Source organism: Rattus norvegicus, chromosome 17, assembly GCF_021556685.1.
Source record: "Rattus norvegicus strain SHRSP/BbbUtx chromosome 17, alternate assembly SHRSP_T2T, whole genome shotgun sequence".
In the NCBI taxonomy this organism is placed as follows: Eukaryota; Metazoa; Chordata; class Mammalia; order Rodentia; family Muridae; genus Rattus; species Rattus norvegicus.
This window is the reverse complement of record NC_141550.1, coordinates 52,200,628-52,216,692: the sequence shown is the minus strand read 5'-3', so window position 1 is coordinate 52,216,692 and position 16,065 is coordinate 52,200,628. Positions and strand designations below refer to the sequence as shown.

The 16,065-nt window shown below is 38.9% G+C and overlaps 1 protein-coding gene across 5 annotated transcripts in view; it reads left to right on the top strand.

Moving 5' to 3' along the window:
- The window catches only part of Amph (amphiphysin), a 230,741-nt gene that overhangs the window by 101,959 nt on the left and 112,717 nt on the right, over positions 1-16,065 (top strand). For all 5 annotated transcript variants that reach the window (XM_087591429.1, XM_087591428.1, XM_087591431.1 and 2 more), the window contains 1 exon segment: positions 4,080-4,160. In XM_087591429.1, coding sequence (XP_087447555.1) covers positions 4,080-4,160 — 81 coding nt within the window.

The following is a 16,065-nucleotide window of genomic DNA, read 5'->3' as shown; positions in this document are numbered from 1 at the left end:
AAGTCATTGACAAGATCCAGCCAGGACAGAAATTGATCCAAACTCTAACAAATTATAATGAAAATCGTGAATTAGTCCTTGTATTTTTCTTGATTGACTTGATGACACACGGGCATTAAGAAGGTTGTGGAGAATATGGACTACTAAGGAGACCTGATCTTTGGATGATAAGATAAATATAACATGGAAGAGAAATTCAATGGATAGATGTTTGATACTTTCAAAACAGGGGTGTAGATAGGACCAGAGTTCTCTCTTAGATAATAATCTCCTCATACAAACTTTGTGCCTTCTCACTGTTCAATTTTCTTCACTACAAACTTGGTAGTGTATGCCATAAGGTTGTCATGAGAATCACATGAATAAACCCATTTCAGTCCTTGAAAAAGAACCTGAGACACAGTAAAGCTCAATCAAATGAGTAGTTATTACAGAAATAACTAGAAGCCTATAACGGCACTTTTGTTACTATGGTAAATGGGAAGAAGTTAAGTGGTCACAATCCCACTTGAACTAGGAAAGATTCATGGAGGATTTAGGAAGCATCATGATTGTATGATAGAAGAGAGAATTTTCTAGGTTGAAAGTGTCAGGAAATGCCAGGATAGGGATGAAGTGTTCACTAAAGAAAGGTTGGAGATACAAAAATTCAGCTATACCTTAAGTTATAGGTTGCACATGTCCCCATTCCTTACCCTGAACCTATCTTCAATTGATAATTACCTGCCAATGAAAATTTAATTCTTCCCAAGGGAGTCTTACTGGGGAAAAGTACTTTTTAGGGTAGATAGAGTTCCCAGCAGTAGATTGGCAACGGAGAATGAACTTAGTGGCATCTTTAGAGCTTCCTTGTCTCACAATTTTGTATCAGGGCTTAATTTTTTATATTTTCAATTTTTAATATATTAAAATATGTATGCAATTTGTGCATATATTAGGATGTCCAGTTTTGTGTTTTTATGAGGTCCCTGAGTGTGGAAATGAGTGAGTTTCTCCATTTCTATCCATTTTTTGCTCTTTTTTCTTGTGCTGTTTTTCTTTCTTCTGTAATATCCTAGTCTGATGTGACAGTTCTTTATTTTATTTTAGTTTAGTGTTATTTCTTAGAAACCTTTTGGTTTTTTTAATGAGAGACAGAAAGGGGGAAGATCTGGATAGGAGGTGAATAGGGGAGGAACTGGGAGAGATTGAAGAGAAAGAATAATCAGAATATATTATATGAGAAAAAATCTTTTTTCAATAAAAGGGAAAAATTGCAAGCCTTTAATAACTGTTCTAAGGTCATAGGTAGAGTGGGTCTCTATGTTGTGGCATTACAACGTGACAGCCTATATAACGAACTTTTCTTCTTTTATCCATAGTATCAGAGGCCATGTCAACTTTGCCACATATCACAAAAGTTTCAGATTTGGTTCATGATGAATTAGGAATCCATAGTGGAGCTCTATGAGAGACCTTGAAAGAAAGGCAAATAATTCAATACCTGCTATGACAACCTCTCTTGGGTGCCCATTAAATCTGAAAGCCAGTCAAGCTTTCCCTTGATATTTCAGAATCGGTATTCTAAGTCTCCATTGTACAATGTCAAAGCCCTGAGGTACTGCTATCTTTGTGGGAAAGGCACCAGAGTGAATGGGTTATGCTACTTACAAAGGAAGTGATTTTGCACAAAGATCCATTTTTTGTTTATTCATCTTTAGTTCAGGGATGAGTAGGCTGTTTTAAGGGTCAATTGAAAGAGAATGCGCCAAATTCTCAATGTGGCCACTGGAGTGAAAAATGTTCTTGGAAAGGTTAGCTTCCTCACCCCTCCTCCCTTCCTCGATGCCCTCTGTGGAGACAAAGGCAAAGGCAGCCAGCACTGGAGGACCAGTGCAACTCAGCGTTGTATATGCTGTATCATTCTCAATGACACTGTCAGGTTGGAAACTCTTTTTACATGTAGAAACTGTCTCATGGTTGTTCTCTGATCTCATCTCACTTATAACATGTCATTCTTCAGACAGGAAATACGAGGAACCAGGTCTGAAATTTCAGTGAAGAGCCTCAAGCAGGAGTCCATGCATGATCTTCTGACTTTTACAGTCATACAGTCCATAAGACACATTTCTTTGAACCCAGTGGCCTTAATATATTTTGTCCATGAAAATAATATTAGATTTAATGAATGGGTCTTACCTGCTTCCTCTGAGAAGGAAAAGACCACACTGGTGGTGATATAGACACTGGACTTTAGAAACTTCGTAGAAGTTTCCAAGACGCCACTTACCCAGCTGTGTGATCCTAATTCTTCAGGTGTTACATAGTTAAAATAGGTGCCACACAAGGCTGTCATGAGGAAGAGGGTAAAGGTAATTGGTCGTCTGTGATATTATGCTTGTAGTGGGTGTATAATACATTTGTAGTATTCTTTTCTTATGCGCAGGACAGAAGTTTCTATTCGCTCCTCTAGAAGGTTGTAGAGCTCAGAATGTGGCAGCTCCTCTTGTTCAGAAGAGAATGGTAGCACTCCTCACCTCACGTTGTTGTCAGCAGATGAGGAGTTAAAGGTGTCTCAGCCGGTCCTATGATATAGAGTATCTGAAGGGGAGCTAGATGTGTGGACTTTGAGATCTAGGGGAATGCTGTGTGGTCCATGACAGTTGCCTTCTCTCATCATCGTTAGACTTTGTGTATTTGTATACATGTGTATGTTTGGGTAGTTAAAGGTAATTTGGTAGACTTTTCTTTAAAACATTTTTTTAATGAAAAGCAAAAATGAGTAAAGCATCAGTAAATACCAAAATCTCCTTCCTTAAAATTGTGAGGCTTAGAAAGAAAACAAGGGAGAAGACAAGAACCTGGGGCTCACTTGGTTATTCAAGTTTGCCATTGTTGCAAGTGTGGCCTTTGTTGCTTCTCTTTATCTCTGAAACAATAATAATAATAATAACGAAAATGTAGTAAGATTCTGAATTGGAACTGAGCTCCCCACAGGCATTAATTCTGTGTGTCTTGATGAATGTGGATCTCTGTAGTAGAGCTCTTTTTAAAAAAAAATAACATTTGATAATGCCACAGGATGTGACAAGGTGAATTTCTAGGAGGCAGTGTTTATAGTTTCCCCGTCCTTGAGCAAGTCAGAGTTTAAAAAATGAGCTAGAAGACCACTCAACATCAACTACCAAACTCTACTGTAGCACACAGCTCTGTCTGCTTCATCTTCAGATGGCTTCTTTTTTGTCTTTAAAAAAATGCTTCCCTTGGCATCATGTACTGTGCTCCAGACATAATATTTCTTCTTGTGAATTTGCTTAGACTCCCTTGAGGCCTGGAACGAATGCTGCTACATTTCCGTACATTGCAGTCTCTAATAGCAGATGAAAAACCACCTCTATAGGTTCTTCTCTGAAGCCCTGAGCTCTACAAAATATTGTCACAACACTATAATATCCTTGTATTGCTTATAATACCCCATCTCCTAATTGTTTTTGTAGAATTCTCCTAGACTGCCAGATGTTTGTAGGATAAGCACTGCCTCCTGATTCATTTGTTTTTTATTTCTGGGTAGCCAATCATTACCGTGGGCTTGTACAATATTTCTATACCCATGGCACTTGGAATGGTTATTCAATTGAAGGTAGTATCCATCCAAATATGGTCAAGAGAATTGAATATCATCCCTAGATGCATACTTTAGCCCTATAGCCTTGCTTCACTGAATAGCACATAGCTGGTTACCCATGATTCATCATGCATTTTGGTAGCTTCTGGGGACAAAATGACAAGTAAAGCTTAACTTAAGTTTTAATGTTATGTACAGCCTCCTAAGGGAATGCATATGTAAGCAAGCAGATGCCATGCTGCATGAACCCTGCTTAAAACTCACACAGCCTGTGGGTGATGGATCTGTGACTAAAATTTAAGTCTATTTAGCTCCAAAGTTAGCAAGTACACTCCCACAACAGAAAAGGTAGCAGTGCCGAGAACAAGTTCTGCTCAGAACCCTCAAGAAAGACGGTAGTCTCCACTGAGCAAGCATGTGGTCCTGTTCCACAATAATTGTTAAATCGGAGCATTTTGTTTCATTCACAAACTAGGTCCTCCAGAAGCTGGGAAAGGCAGATGAAACAAAAGATGAACAGTTTGAAGAATATGTTCAGAACTTCAAGCGGCAAGAGGTGAGTACCACTTTTTAGTTTCTGCAGTAGGAAGAACTTTGTTTTCATATATGGTGTGGTTTGGATGATTCCCAAAGCTCCTCTGTTGGAAATTAATCCCCACTTAAGGAGGTCCCTATTTAATCTACTACTACAGTATTTAGCGGCAAGGCCTGTCAGAAGTGGTTAGGATTATAAAAGCCATTTGGGAAGCTTTAGAAGAAGAAGGATAGAAAGCAGAGAGATACTACATGCTTTCTGACCTGTGATGACTCTTTCTGACTCTGAGCTGCTTCAGATCTCTGCGAATACGACTGTCATTACCCAAGAACTATGAGCTAAAATAAACCCCAAGTCTTTATACTGTCCTTAGTCTGTGATCCTGTGTCTCTGGTAATACAAAGGTGACTAACCCAATGTGAAGATGATACTTGATATTTCTATATTCTGCAGAAGACAAGAAGATGGGCAGGGGTTGCAAGCAGTAAGTTTAGAGCATAGTTTCAGGATATTAAGCACCCTGGACCTTTGCGTTGCAAATGAATAAGCTGAAGGATACTCCATGGAACTCCTTGGAACTCCATGTGCTAAAGAATCCTAGAGAGTTAATTAAGCATGTCTATCAAATGATCTCAGTCAATACATGCTTCAAGACCATACACTCTTGGGTTGGGGAGATAGATCAATCAGTAAAGTGCTTACCTCAGAAGCAAGTGGGTGTGAGTCTGATTCTTATCATACATTATCAATTGTAGGACATGATGGTACACACGTGTATTCCCAGGGCTAGGGAGATAGAAACATACAGTTTCTCAAGGAGTCTTTGAGAGTACTATTGGCTTTATTTTGAAACTATTTTTTCATAAAAATATAATATATTTTTTGCATTTTTTCTTAGTGTTACCTATTAGAATCAGAACGGCTTTTTTGCAGTTTAGACAACTGAATGGAGACAGTGGGTGCCTTGTTCTTTTATGTGTTTTAGAGGCAGAGAAAGACGGAAAGGAGGATGTGAAGCCGATAGAGGGATTCATTGAGTTTTCATGAGAACTAAATTTGGGGTCTGAAAATTTTGCTTTACAGAGAATGAGTTCTCTTTTACCTTTAAAATTTGTTGGGTATTGCAATGGTTAATCTTAACTGTCAACTTGATTGGACTGGCAAGCACCTAGATTAGTAGAACAAGCCTCTGTTTTCCTAAGAGATTATGCAGGAAAGAAGCTTCATGGATGTGAGGGAAACCAGCAAATTGATAGGGACCCTAGAGAGAACAAAGGGAGATATAAGCCTTTATCTAATGTTCAGACACTCTTCTGTGGTTTCTGGTCTCCATGAGGTGGGAAATTTAGTTTCTCCACCTGTCATTCTCCCTCAACATACCATAGAAACATTGAAGTCAGCCAGCCATGTACTTAACCTTTGAAACAGTGAGCCCAAATAAATACTTACTTAAAAACTTTTTCCTTCTCAAATATTTCGTCACAATGGTTAGAAATAATCTGACTAACAGAGCAAACAATTCACTTATGTTGCATATGCTGGAAAAGGTGTGATGTTTATGTGCAAATACTAACTTAGTAAGAATGACCTACCAAGACAATGGTCACCTCTACAGAGTGTAGAATAATTAATGTTATATCATGGTGACTCACTGCTTGAAACAGAATCCAAGGTCATTATCTAGCCTAGACAATCTAGAGTTCATGGTTTCCCAAAAAATATGTTTTTTAATTATCAATGATATGATTGATAGTATACCACAAATCGAATCAAAATTTTAGATGTTTCAAAATTCTACTTTTGTGAAATAAGCATTCTTGCTGGTAATATCCTTACTAGTCTATGTTGGAATATAGGTGGCATGAGGTCTCTCCTTGAACTCTGGTTTGAAGCTTAGATTTAGTTTATTCCAACTACAAACTTTAAAAAAAAAAATCTCAAATGTCTTTTCCTAGAACGTAGTTTATGTGAGACTGGTTTTATGTGAAGGATTTGTTTGCATGGCCCTATTAGTCTGTTTGATTTCCAACTATAGTTTTGTGACCCAGATTTCAACCTGATTAATTAACATGAAGAGGAAAGGAGAAATGAGGATAGAACAGCAAATAGAATCAGTGATGTCTCCTATGAAGGATTCAGAATTTTCCTTGATGAGAACTAATCCACGGGAAGCAACAAAATCTGATGTTCATTCCTCCTTGCCTGAAGTGCCCCTTCTCCCCTGCCACCTTTTCTGATTTTTCTCTTTTATTAGAGTTTCTAATAAGTGGCAGAATTGGTATGGGCACCAATTATTTTCAGTTCACCTGGCTTCCTGCTGACAGATCCCTTAATAAGTGCAGAAAATGTTCTGGAAGGAGGGAGCTTGACCTTTCTGTTTCCTGCCTGACAAATGCACTCTTCCTGCTAAGAAGCTCTCACCTTTGGCAAATTGGCTGGCTATAATGAAAGGCCGGGTGGCTTGGCTGGACCCAGAGCTACAACTATCAGATCACATCTTGATGATGGGGATGTGAGCATATTCGTCCAGGCCAGGTCCAACGGCAGTGTTGGAAGAGAGATCTGTGATTCATGAGTATCCATCTCCTCTGAGAAGGGCCACAGTAGGAGTACTTCCTGCTTCCTTCTCAGCGCTCTTCAGGGTGCCAATTTTGGTGAAATGCTTAGGATCAGATGTGTTTCACCACCTCAAGATGTTTAAATTGGGGAATATTTGTATAGATTTTATTTGATGGACAGAATTTATCTGAACAAAATCTGAACTACTTCTGAACTCAAAACTTTAAAAAAGGTTCCATTTTAGTGTCTCTCAGACTTTAGTTCTTCTGATTAGAGATAGTCAACCTGTGGACACCAAGAAGAAGAATTTCTGGGACCTTATGTTCTTTTCTGCTGAGGTTGCAAACCCAGGGCCTCTCTGTAAGCTCCTAGTTTTCCTGAGCTCCAGATTCTGCTTTGCCACTTTTCTCTAAGAGACTTGAAGTCTTGCTCAGAAGTAGAACACATACTTGCTGATACTTGACTGTATTCCCAGAGGAATTCTGAGATGAAAGTGATGTTTATTATGTGTATCAGTGAAGACACTTTTACAACATAGTCAAAGAACTTGGAAGGTGTGTATCAGTGATTCAAAAGAAAAAATTAGAAAATTCATTTTGAAAGGCACATGAATAAAAAGTACATTGCCCTGTGCACTGACATATGAATGTAAACTTACTGTTTTATTATGGTAAGATACACTAGTACATTCCTTTGGAACACTGTCCCAACAAAAAACAGTCATACTGTGAATATGTTGGTTCATTCATATTTCATTAATGTAATATGTTCATTTAATATGAACCGTGACCTTTTCTTTCTGAGCTAGCCACTACTTTGAGTAAATGTGTGTCCATCAGGTCTGCTCTGCATAATGATCTGGTTCTAAATCTTAGCCTAGTCAGTCCCAGTCTGACACAAATCCTCCTGTCTGGAGGATTATTTGTTGAATTGTATGCTTACCGGAGCAGTGTCTTCAGAATTTAGCATATTCAGAACCATCAAGAAGGCCTTAGCACAACAGTATAGATCCCTGAGATAAATCCTAGGGGATAGCCTTCATTTCTGATATGCCCCTAAGTAACATCAATGATATTCATCCAGGGACAGTACAAGCAGGACCTGTACATTGACAAAACTGATATATTCATACAGTGTTTTCTGCTGCTTTCTCTGGTTAGTACTTTAGCCTTCTAACATTTATGGACAGTGGCTAGTTTTAGCATCATGACATATGGAAAGGGTTTGCTGGTCATGCTTTGCATTATCTTTCCAAAATCAAACAGTGGAAAGGACTTGTCTGTAATGTGCATGATGCCAAGTTCAGTGATAGAGCTCCCAAGGCCATGCAGTTGTCATGCCAACAGAAGTTGGGCATCTGCTAAACTACAGATGCACTAGTGCTTTCATTTTAGTGACAATTAATTTAATGAATGGTTTTTTAGGTCCTATGGTTTAGAAAGGGAAATTTTAGTCAGCACTATCACTCTAAATTTAGGCTATTGGAGTAATATTAAAAGCATTTGGGGAATCAGATACATTATTAAACTATCTTTAGATGGAGGGAAACATATTCTCTGCAAGGAGTTGGAACCTTGCTGGAAGGGAAACTTAGTAGACTGAATGAATACACTAGAACCTTCTTGTGAATGACATAATCACAGATTGCTAATCTAGTTTTTATATCAAGAAATTAGAAGTGCTAAATAAGCCTTAAGCAAGGAAGACTAAGAACATAAAAAGGATAAGAAGAGAAATCAATAATTCTCAGAGTCAGAAAGCAGTGAAATGGTACATGAAACAAAACAAAGCCGGGTCTTGGAAACACGAATCAATAGAATTGATAAATCTCTCAGCAAGAGTTACAACAAATAGACACAAATCACCAGTCTGAGAGAGAAAGATTCTCATTTTAGAACTGGTAGTCAGTTAAAATACAGTAAGCGAATACTGCAACACAGTGGGCCAATTTCCTCACAGCCACTAAGACAGGATCAGCAACACAAATGTAAACATTAGAGAAAGTGAATTTGTGATTTAATGTTTGATAAAGAAACTTCTAACTCCATGTTGTTTAGGAGAGGAAGATTCTTACAGGAGAATTGACATCAAACTTACAAACTCTTGTAGAAAACAAGAGGAAATGCTTCAGTAGTACCTCCTTTGACAGTTGTTACCCAGTAATCTTTATGTAAATATTTCTTTGTGCAACTTTATTTTTGTAACAGTTCTTCTGATACTAGTGCACAGTAGTACCTCATGCTTAGGTATTGTGGGATGCTCATACACTGTCCCTTCTCCTCCTTTCCACTCCCAAGAAATGTTGGCCGTGAACCCCTGGCTACTCAGCTCACCAGCTGAGAGTTCCCTGTTTATAGTACAGTGTCTTCATTAACTTCCTCTAATGCTTACTCTTGATTCTCTTCACTCCTGCTAATGCTGGCTTTGCAATGGAGGAATATCTTGGTTATTAACTAGAAACTGATTCAGTTTTATAATGAAGATTATAAAAAGGTCCTGTGGTTCAAAGTTTACCCATGGCTACATTATATTGAGTGTAAAAGCTTTATTATATACCCAATTATGCTGAATTGTAATTATTATTATTGTCTTAAAAAGTTCACAGTTAATATGGTAAGAGCCAAGCATGAAAGCCGTGAGTCCCTTCTTCACACACTTGTGGAATCCGATTAGGTGAACATCATGACTTTGGTGACAGGGCCTTTAACTATGTTAACCACTGTGATTGAGGTAGTTGGCTTTTGAACTTTAAGGGTTAGATGAATTATTGAAAATGCAAAGTTTGTATTAAGCCTCAGCAGAGGTTCTCAACCTTCCTGAGGCTCTGACTCTAACACAGTTCCTCATGTTGTGGTGACCCTCAACCATACCATTATTTTTGTTGCTACTTCATAACTGTAATTTTGTTGCTGTTATGAATCATAAGGGAAATATTTTTGGTGGTAGATGTTTGCTGAAGTGGACAAAACCCACAGGTTGAGAACTGCTGCCTTACACAATGAAACATTGTTCTTGGTCTTTAAGACTGAGATTCCTACTTGAGATGTCTTTTATGTCTACAATATAGTGACCCTAAAGTCCCAAAATGCTCATTTATAACCAGTCATCCACCTAAGTTTCTAGAAGGAAATTCCTCAGAGAAGTGAAGCAGCAAATTCTACAGCGTGCTTGAGTTGACTGTGATTACCCTGTTCCATCATGACCCGTAAGAGAAATCAAGAGTAGCACCCAACTGCTGGGATGAGGGCTCTCTCAAGTCAGTTGAGCTGTTGTACAAATTACAGGTTTATTATTTATAGAACATGCTTTGTTCTGTTCTCTACTTGGAGTATATTACTGTAGTGAGGATTATTCCAGGTCATGTCGAGAAAAGAAATAATTTGTTTACAGTCATGGGATGTAGAAAAACAACAACTTAATGAAATTCATAGGCAAATGGATGGAACTAGAAAATGTCATCCTGAGTGAGGTAATCCAAAGAAAAAAACACACATGGCATGTACTCACTGATAAGTTGATATTAGCCCAAAAGCACGAATTACCCAAGATATAATCCACAGACCACAGGAAGCTCAAGAATAAGGACAGCCAAAGTGCAGATTTCAGTCCTTCTTAAAAGGTGGAATAAAAATATTCATAGGAGAAGATATAGAGACAAAGTTTGGAGCAGAGACTGAAGGAATGACCATTCAGAGCCTGTCTCTCCTGGGGATCCAGCCCATATATATACAGCCACCAAACGCAGACAATATTGATGAAGACAGGAAGTGCATGCTGACAGGAGTCTGATATAGCTCTCTCCTGAGAGGCTCAGCCAAAGAATGACAAATACAGAAGCGAATGCTAGCAGCAAACCATTGGACTGAGAGTGGGGTCCCCATTGGAGGAGTTAGAGAAAGATTTGAAGGAGATGAAGGGGATTGCAACCTCATAAGAACAATACCAACCAACCAGAGCTCCCAAGGAATAAACCACTACCCAAAGTATATACATGGACAGACCCATGGCTTCAGCTGCATTTGTAGCAAAGAATGGCCTTGTTGGGCACCAATGGGAGAAGAATCCCTTGGTCCTGCCAAGACTGAACCCCCTGTGTAGGGGAATATCAGGGTGGGAAGGGGGGTGGTTGGGAAGGGGAATGCCCTCATAGAAGAAGGGGTAGGGGGATGGGATAGGGGACTTATGCATGAAAAACCAGGAAAGGGAATCCATTTGAAATGTAAATAAAAAATATCCAATGAAAAAAGAAAAGAAAATAGCTTAGTAGTATAAATATTGCATAGCAGGGCTCTGTCATACCACAGCTGTCAATAGATATGAAACAGCTTGCTTCCAAATCTGTGATGTTTACTTAGAATGCTACAAGGATGTAACAAAATGGCTGATGTTCAGGTTGCAACCTGTTGGTTGACAACCTCCAGCAACTCCCAGGTTTACACTGGATCAGGATTATGTCCCTGCCCACAATGCAATGGGCTGTTCAGTGTTTCAGTACTGACTTCTGGTGACATTTCAGCAAAAATGCATAAGAAAAGCTTCTTCAGAAAGTTGTGGCCAAAGAACATCTCCCACACAGAACGAGCAGTCCGTGGTTAGGGGAAACAAGAAACCATGGAAATGATGGCTTTTCATCTAAGGAAGGCTAGTAAGGGAAGACATGACATGTGGAGGAATATGTTCCATTTACTTTGTACTTTTTCAGAATCTTCTCTACCAGAAATTTCGCTACCTGAATATATTTTAAAACAGAAATTGTCTAACCTCTCTTCTCATGTTGGTCCCTTGACTTCCTTCTAAATGTGTGTCTGTCCATGTGACTTGGAACAAATCTTAATTGTTCGGTCTTGCCTTCATTTGGACTCTTGTTCAACACAGTTTATTTGTTGGAATTAGTTACATTCAGAACACTAAAATTGTCTTTGGCCAAACCCAGAGATTAAATTCCAGTTACCCTTCTTGTATTTGGTAGAACTCATCAGCCACCAGATGAGCAAAGCCTTTTCTCTTTACGGATCATGATAGAGAGACATTTGACTCCAGACACTCTGCTGTAATCAAGTGAGGAAAGGATGCTGGAGCAGTGAACAGGTTGTGGTCAGTATGTCTGCAGGGTCCCTTGGGGACTAGACCATTTGTCCTCAAGTTCTTTCTACATCCTCCAGTGCACCTGACTCCTTGTGACTGCCTACTCTCCTCTGGTCCTCCATGTCCACATGGAAGTCCCACTTGTTAAAACACCTCTTCCTAAGCTACTGTTGACCTGATGTTTCCCAGTCCTTTCAGAGTGTGCTCCACTGTTCACTTCATTAATATATTATTTTTCCACTCCTTTGCATGACAACTATTTATCTGTGTATTAATGTCTGTTAGATTGTCATACTTCTAAAGAAAGATTCCCAGTCTCGGTCACTTAAAGAAACTCTCTGTGGCTCCCATCTGATGCCAGGTATTTAATAAGTGCATCCCAGTTTTGACTTGCCTATTGAGCCTATGTTTCTTATTTTGCGCATTCACCATCAGTTTCTCTCTTTGCCGTCACTAACTGTTTTCTTCCTTCATTCTAACTTTTTCAGCAAAATACCCATAGGAGGTTGTCTACATGGTTTAGGCTCAGCTGACAACTCTGAGTCCCAAAAAAGATCTGCTGGTGCATACTATATTCCCTCTTCAAAGAGCCTTACATGTCATTATATATTTAATTAAGTCATTTTATCTATGCAACAAAAACGTTTCTCCTGTCACTGAGTTCTAGATCTGTTTTTCACTTTTTAGCATTAAAAACTGCATTGGGTAAGCAGTGGTCAATGCAAAGATAGATAATTTTTCCAAATGAGGAGAACAAGAGACTGAATGTTCATCCCTAAATCAGCTCTCTATTAAACATCCCCAACACCACCACGCAGGGGGCATGTGGAAGAGGAGATAGAAGGTAAGAAAGAGCTGGAGGATGGGGGTGTTGTGTGTAATTTTATAAACACACCTTTCTACCTCCTTGTCCTGTGCCTCAGCACCCACTCTGACCTCTCCTGGTTCCCCTTGCTCAAAGTAGATTGTAACCATCCCCCAACCCAGGAAGTCTGGGAGCTGCTATCTTCACTCTACCGGCCCTCTCAACTAGCTTGGCCAAACCACCAGCTATTACCTTCTTTATTGACACAATCAGGAGCCAATTAGGGAACCAGATTTTAGTATCAGCTCCTCCCCTAGATGGGGATATTGCTGTGAGATGGTTTGGGGCCATGGCATGGCTATTGCAGTCATGAGCTCACAGGAGCTGTGGTGGCCTGCACATGATAATGCTGGCCCAAATTCTAGCATAGATGGAAGAAGTGTTCTCCAGCCCCACTCCTTACACAGAAGCCATTGGCAGTTGTTTATTGGCTGGGCAATTGAAAATCCTTCGTGTGTGTGTGTGTGTGTGTGTGTGTGTGTGTGTGTGTGTGTGTGTGTATGTGTGTGTGTGTGTGTATGTGTGTGTGTGTGTGTGTGTGTGTGTGTGTGTTTGTTGTTGTTGTTGGTGGTGGTGGTGATAGTGGTAGTGGTTTTGTTTGTTTTTAGGATGTGACAACTGGTAGTTTTCTTATACTTACCCCCAACATATACAAATGCCACATGAATGTAATGACATCATTTTCTTTTGAACTTAGTAGATTATTAAAAAATTAAGTAAAAAGGAGATATGAAGTTCTGAGGGAAAAGTATTGGAGGTCATGGGACAAATTAGAAAGAGGAAATAAATGCCAGGTAGATATGATTGCATTTGATTCTATATGTGTGTATATACATGTATGTGCAGATAAGTAAAGTTCTCAATTTAAATAACATTATTAAGAAAAATATGCTTTATGTTTCTGTAGAAGCTCATTAATTTCTCTAAGAATAGTGTATTGCAAAGCATGTGTTTTCTAAATTGGTATTTCTGAGAGGATTGTGCATCTTTTTGCCTGAATTTATACTAGTTATTAAGGTGAAGACTGGTTGTCCTATTTTGTCCTGTAAGGGGATCAGCATCTGTCTGCATCTGGAAGGTTCCCATAGGATCCTTTACTTTAGTTTCAGCAGGAGCTCTATTGTCTTCAGTGTCAACTTGGTCCACAAAAGATTACAACATTTAGACATTACAACATCTCAAATCAGCTTTCAAGATTTTTTATAGATCATTTGATAGGTGATGTCATGTGAAGGTATAATTAGACCAGTATTGGGCAAGTATTTAAGCATTCATTTGGTATTTCTTTTTTCTGCCAGGAGCTAAACTAGGTCATTAGGAAGCTAAGTAAAAGACAGGTAAAATCACTTCTACTAAAGATCTTACATCTCACAACAAATCAAAATTTAATAAGTGGGTAGAATATATTGCCTTCTCAGAAAAGTCAACAGTATGGAAACATAGGTGAGTGAGGGACAAATTGAGTCTGTGTATGATGCTGGGAGACGTGAGGAAATCAGTTCTCAAGGTCTGCTTCTTAGCAGAGCTATAGTGCGCATCATAAGAGTCCAGCTGAGAAAGAAAGAAAAGAAAAATTATTGTTTAAGATGATGAATATAAGTGACAATGGAATCTTCTCAAAGCAAAATATGTTGCTTCATCATAAAGATGATCAGTCGATTGGCACCCAAGTGGGAGGAGAAGGAAGGATGGCATATACAAGTCCGGTAGTTGACTTGAGAAGAGCCGGACAGTTCTCAGGTAGTAGGTAGAGCATAACTTCCCTATAGGTAAACACCTCTCAGATCTGGACTCTCCAAGCTCAGTGAGAAAGCCAGAGATATTACTGAAAATGATATACTAAGTGTCATGGAACTCACTGTAACTTGCTATGATAGTCTTTGAACATTCGAGATGTATTCATTATACATAGTCATAGCAAAGAAAGTTGCTTGCTAAGTTCTGAGCAAAGATTTTCTCTGCAGGGGTGAATGGGCTTACCAGCGTGAGTTGGGCCCCTGGTCTGAAGGAGATAAAAGAGATATATTAGGAAGGCCTGGAAAGGCAGGAGGGCCATGAGTTCTCTAGGTAGGCCACAGCAGTTTGTTTTGTAACCTAGTATGTGTTTTATTTACAGACTCTTGATTTACAGTCCTTAAAAAATTTAACTCATCAAGGTTGTCAGTCATTTGGTTCCTATGAGAGAGCAGAGAGTGGATACATGTGAGTAGTTGACCTGCTTCATGTCCATGCCACAGTTGCCATCTATAATGCCAGATGACAAAAGAAGTTGGTCATACTTGTCAGATAACCTGAATATCTCTAGTCTCCTTACTCATATGTGTCTACCTTATTAGCAATGGATTACCCCCATCCCCCTTCTATCTTACAAAAATCAAAAGCTTTAAAATGAACTGTAATTTCTGTCAGTAGGACTACCAACATTTTTAACATTGCTGCTATGGTTTCTTGTGGTGCCTGTTCCCAGCTGAAGAGATGGTTCCTGGAAAGACTCTTCATGTTATGCTCTAAGACTTCTTTTGATACACCCTATTCTGTCATACCCCATTCTGTTACTTCTCTTCAATTATCTGTCACCTACCTGTATCGACCATGACAATGGAAGAGGATTTGTTTCTCATTCTTCAGTACCTAATAAAAGACTTATTATATCTATCTTTTCTTCTGAGACAAAATTTCATTACCTAATTGAGAAACTTCTCTCTAAATGACTCCTAACTCTGTCATGCTGGAATGGCATCAGAGAAATAGGCATCTTTCTCATGGATACCAAGGTAATGACCATCTGAGATGTTGTAAGTCTACATAAAGAAGCTCTAGTTTATTTCAGATTACAGCCATTTGACTGTTTTATGTGGACTGTGCCTTTTATGAGTCCATCTACAATTCCATTCTAAGTCCTGCCATTAGAGTAACAGTCATGTTGGTTAGAGTTCATGGACGTAGCTTCTGACATTATAAGAAGGCAAGTTTTCTGCCTCTGTGTTTAATTTCTCATTTCTAAAAGGGAAAACCTATCTATTAGTTTTCTAAAACTCTAAAACTCAACAGCCATCTTTTGGAGTTGTTGCAAAATAGCAGAGCCGTGATACTTGGGACAGTTCTGGTAATAAAGGAACAATTTAATAACATCGGACTTTATAATTATATTGCCATGTTTATGGCTTCTATTGAGAACTTTGTTGAGTCATGAATTGAAATTTGTTTCCCCCAAATCTATATGTTGATGTTAACCTTCAGGACCTAGGGATGCGCCTGTATTTTGGGATGTATTTTTATAGTTGTTGATTAGGTTACATGAGGTCATGTGGGTGAGTCCTAAACCAATATTACCAGTGGTATTAAGACAAGAGGCAGAGACTACAGGAGTACATGCATGTGGTAAGGATTCTCGAAGGCCAACTTTTTCTAAGCAAG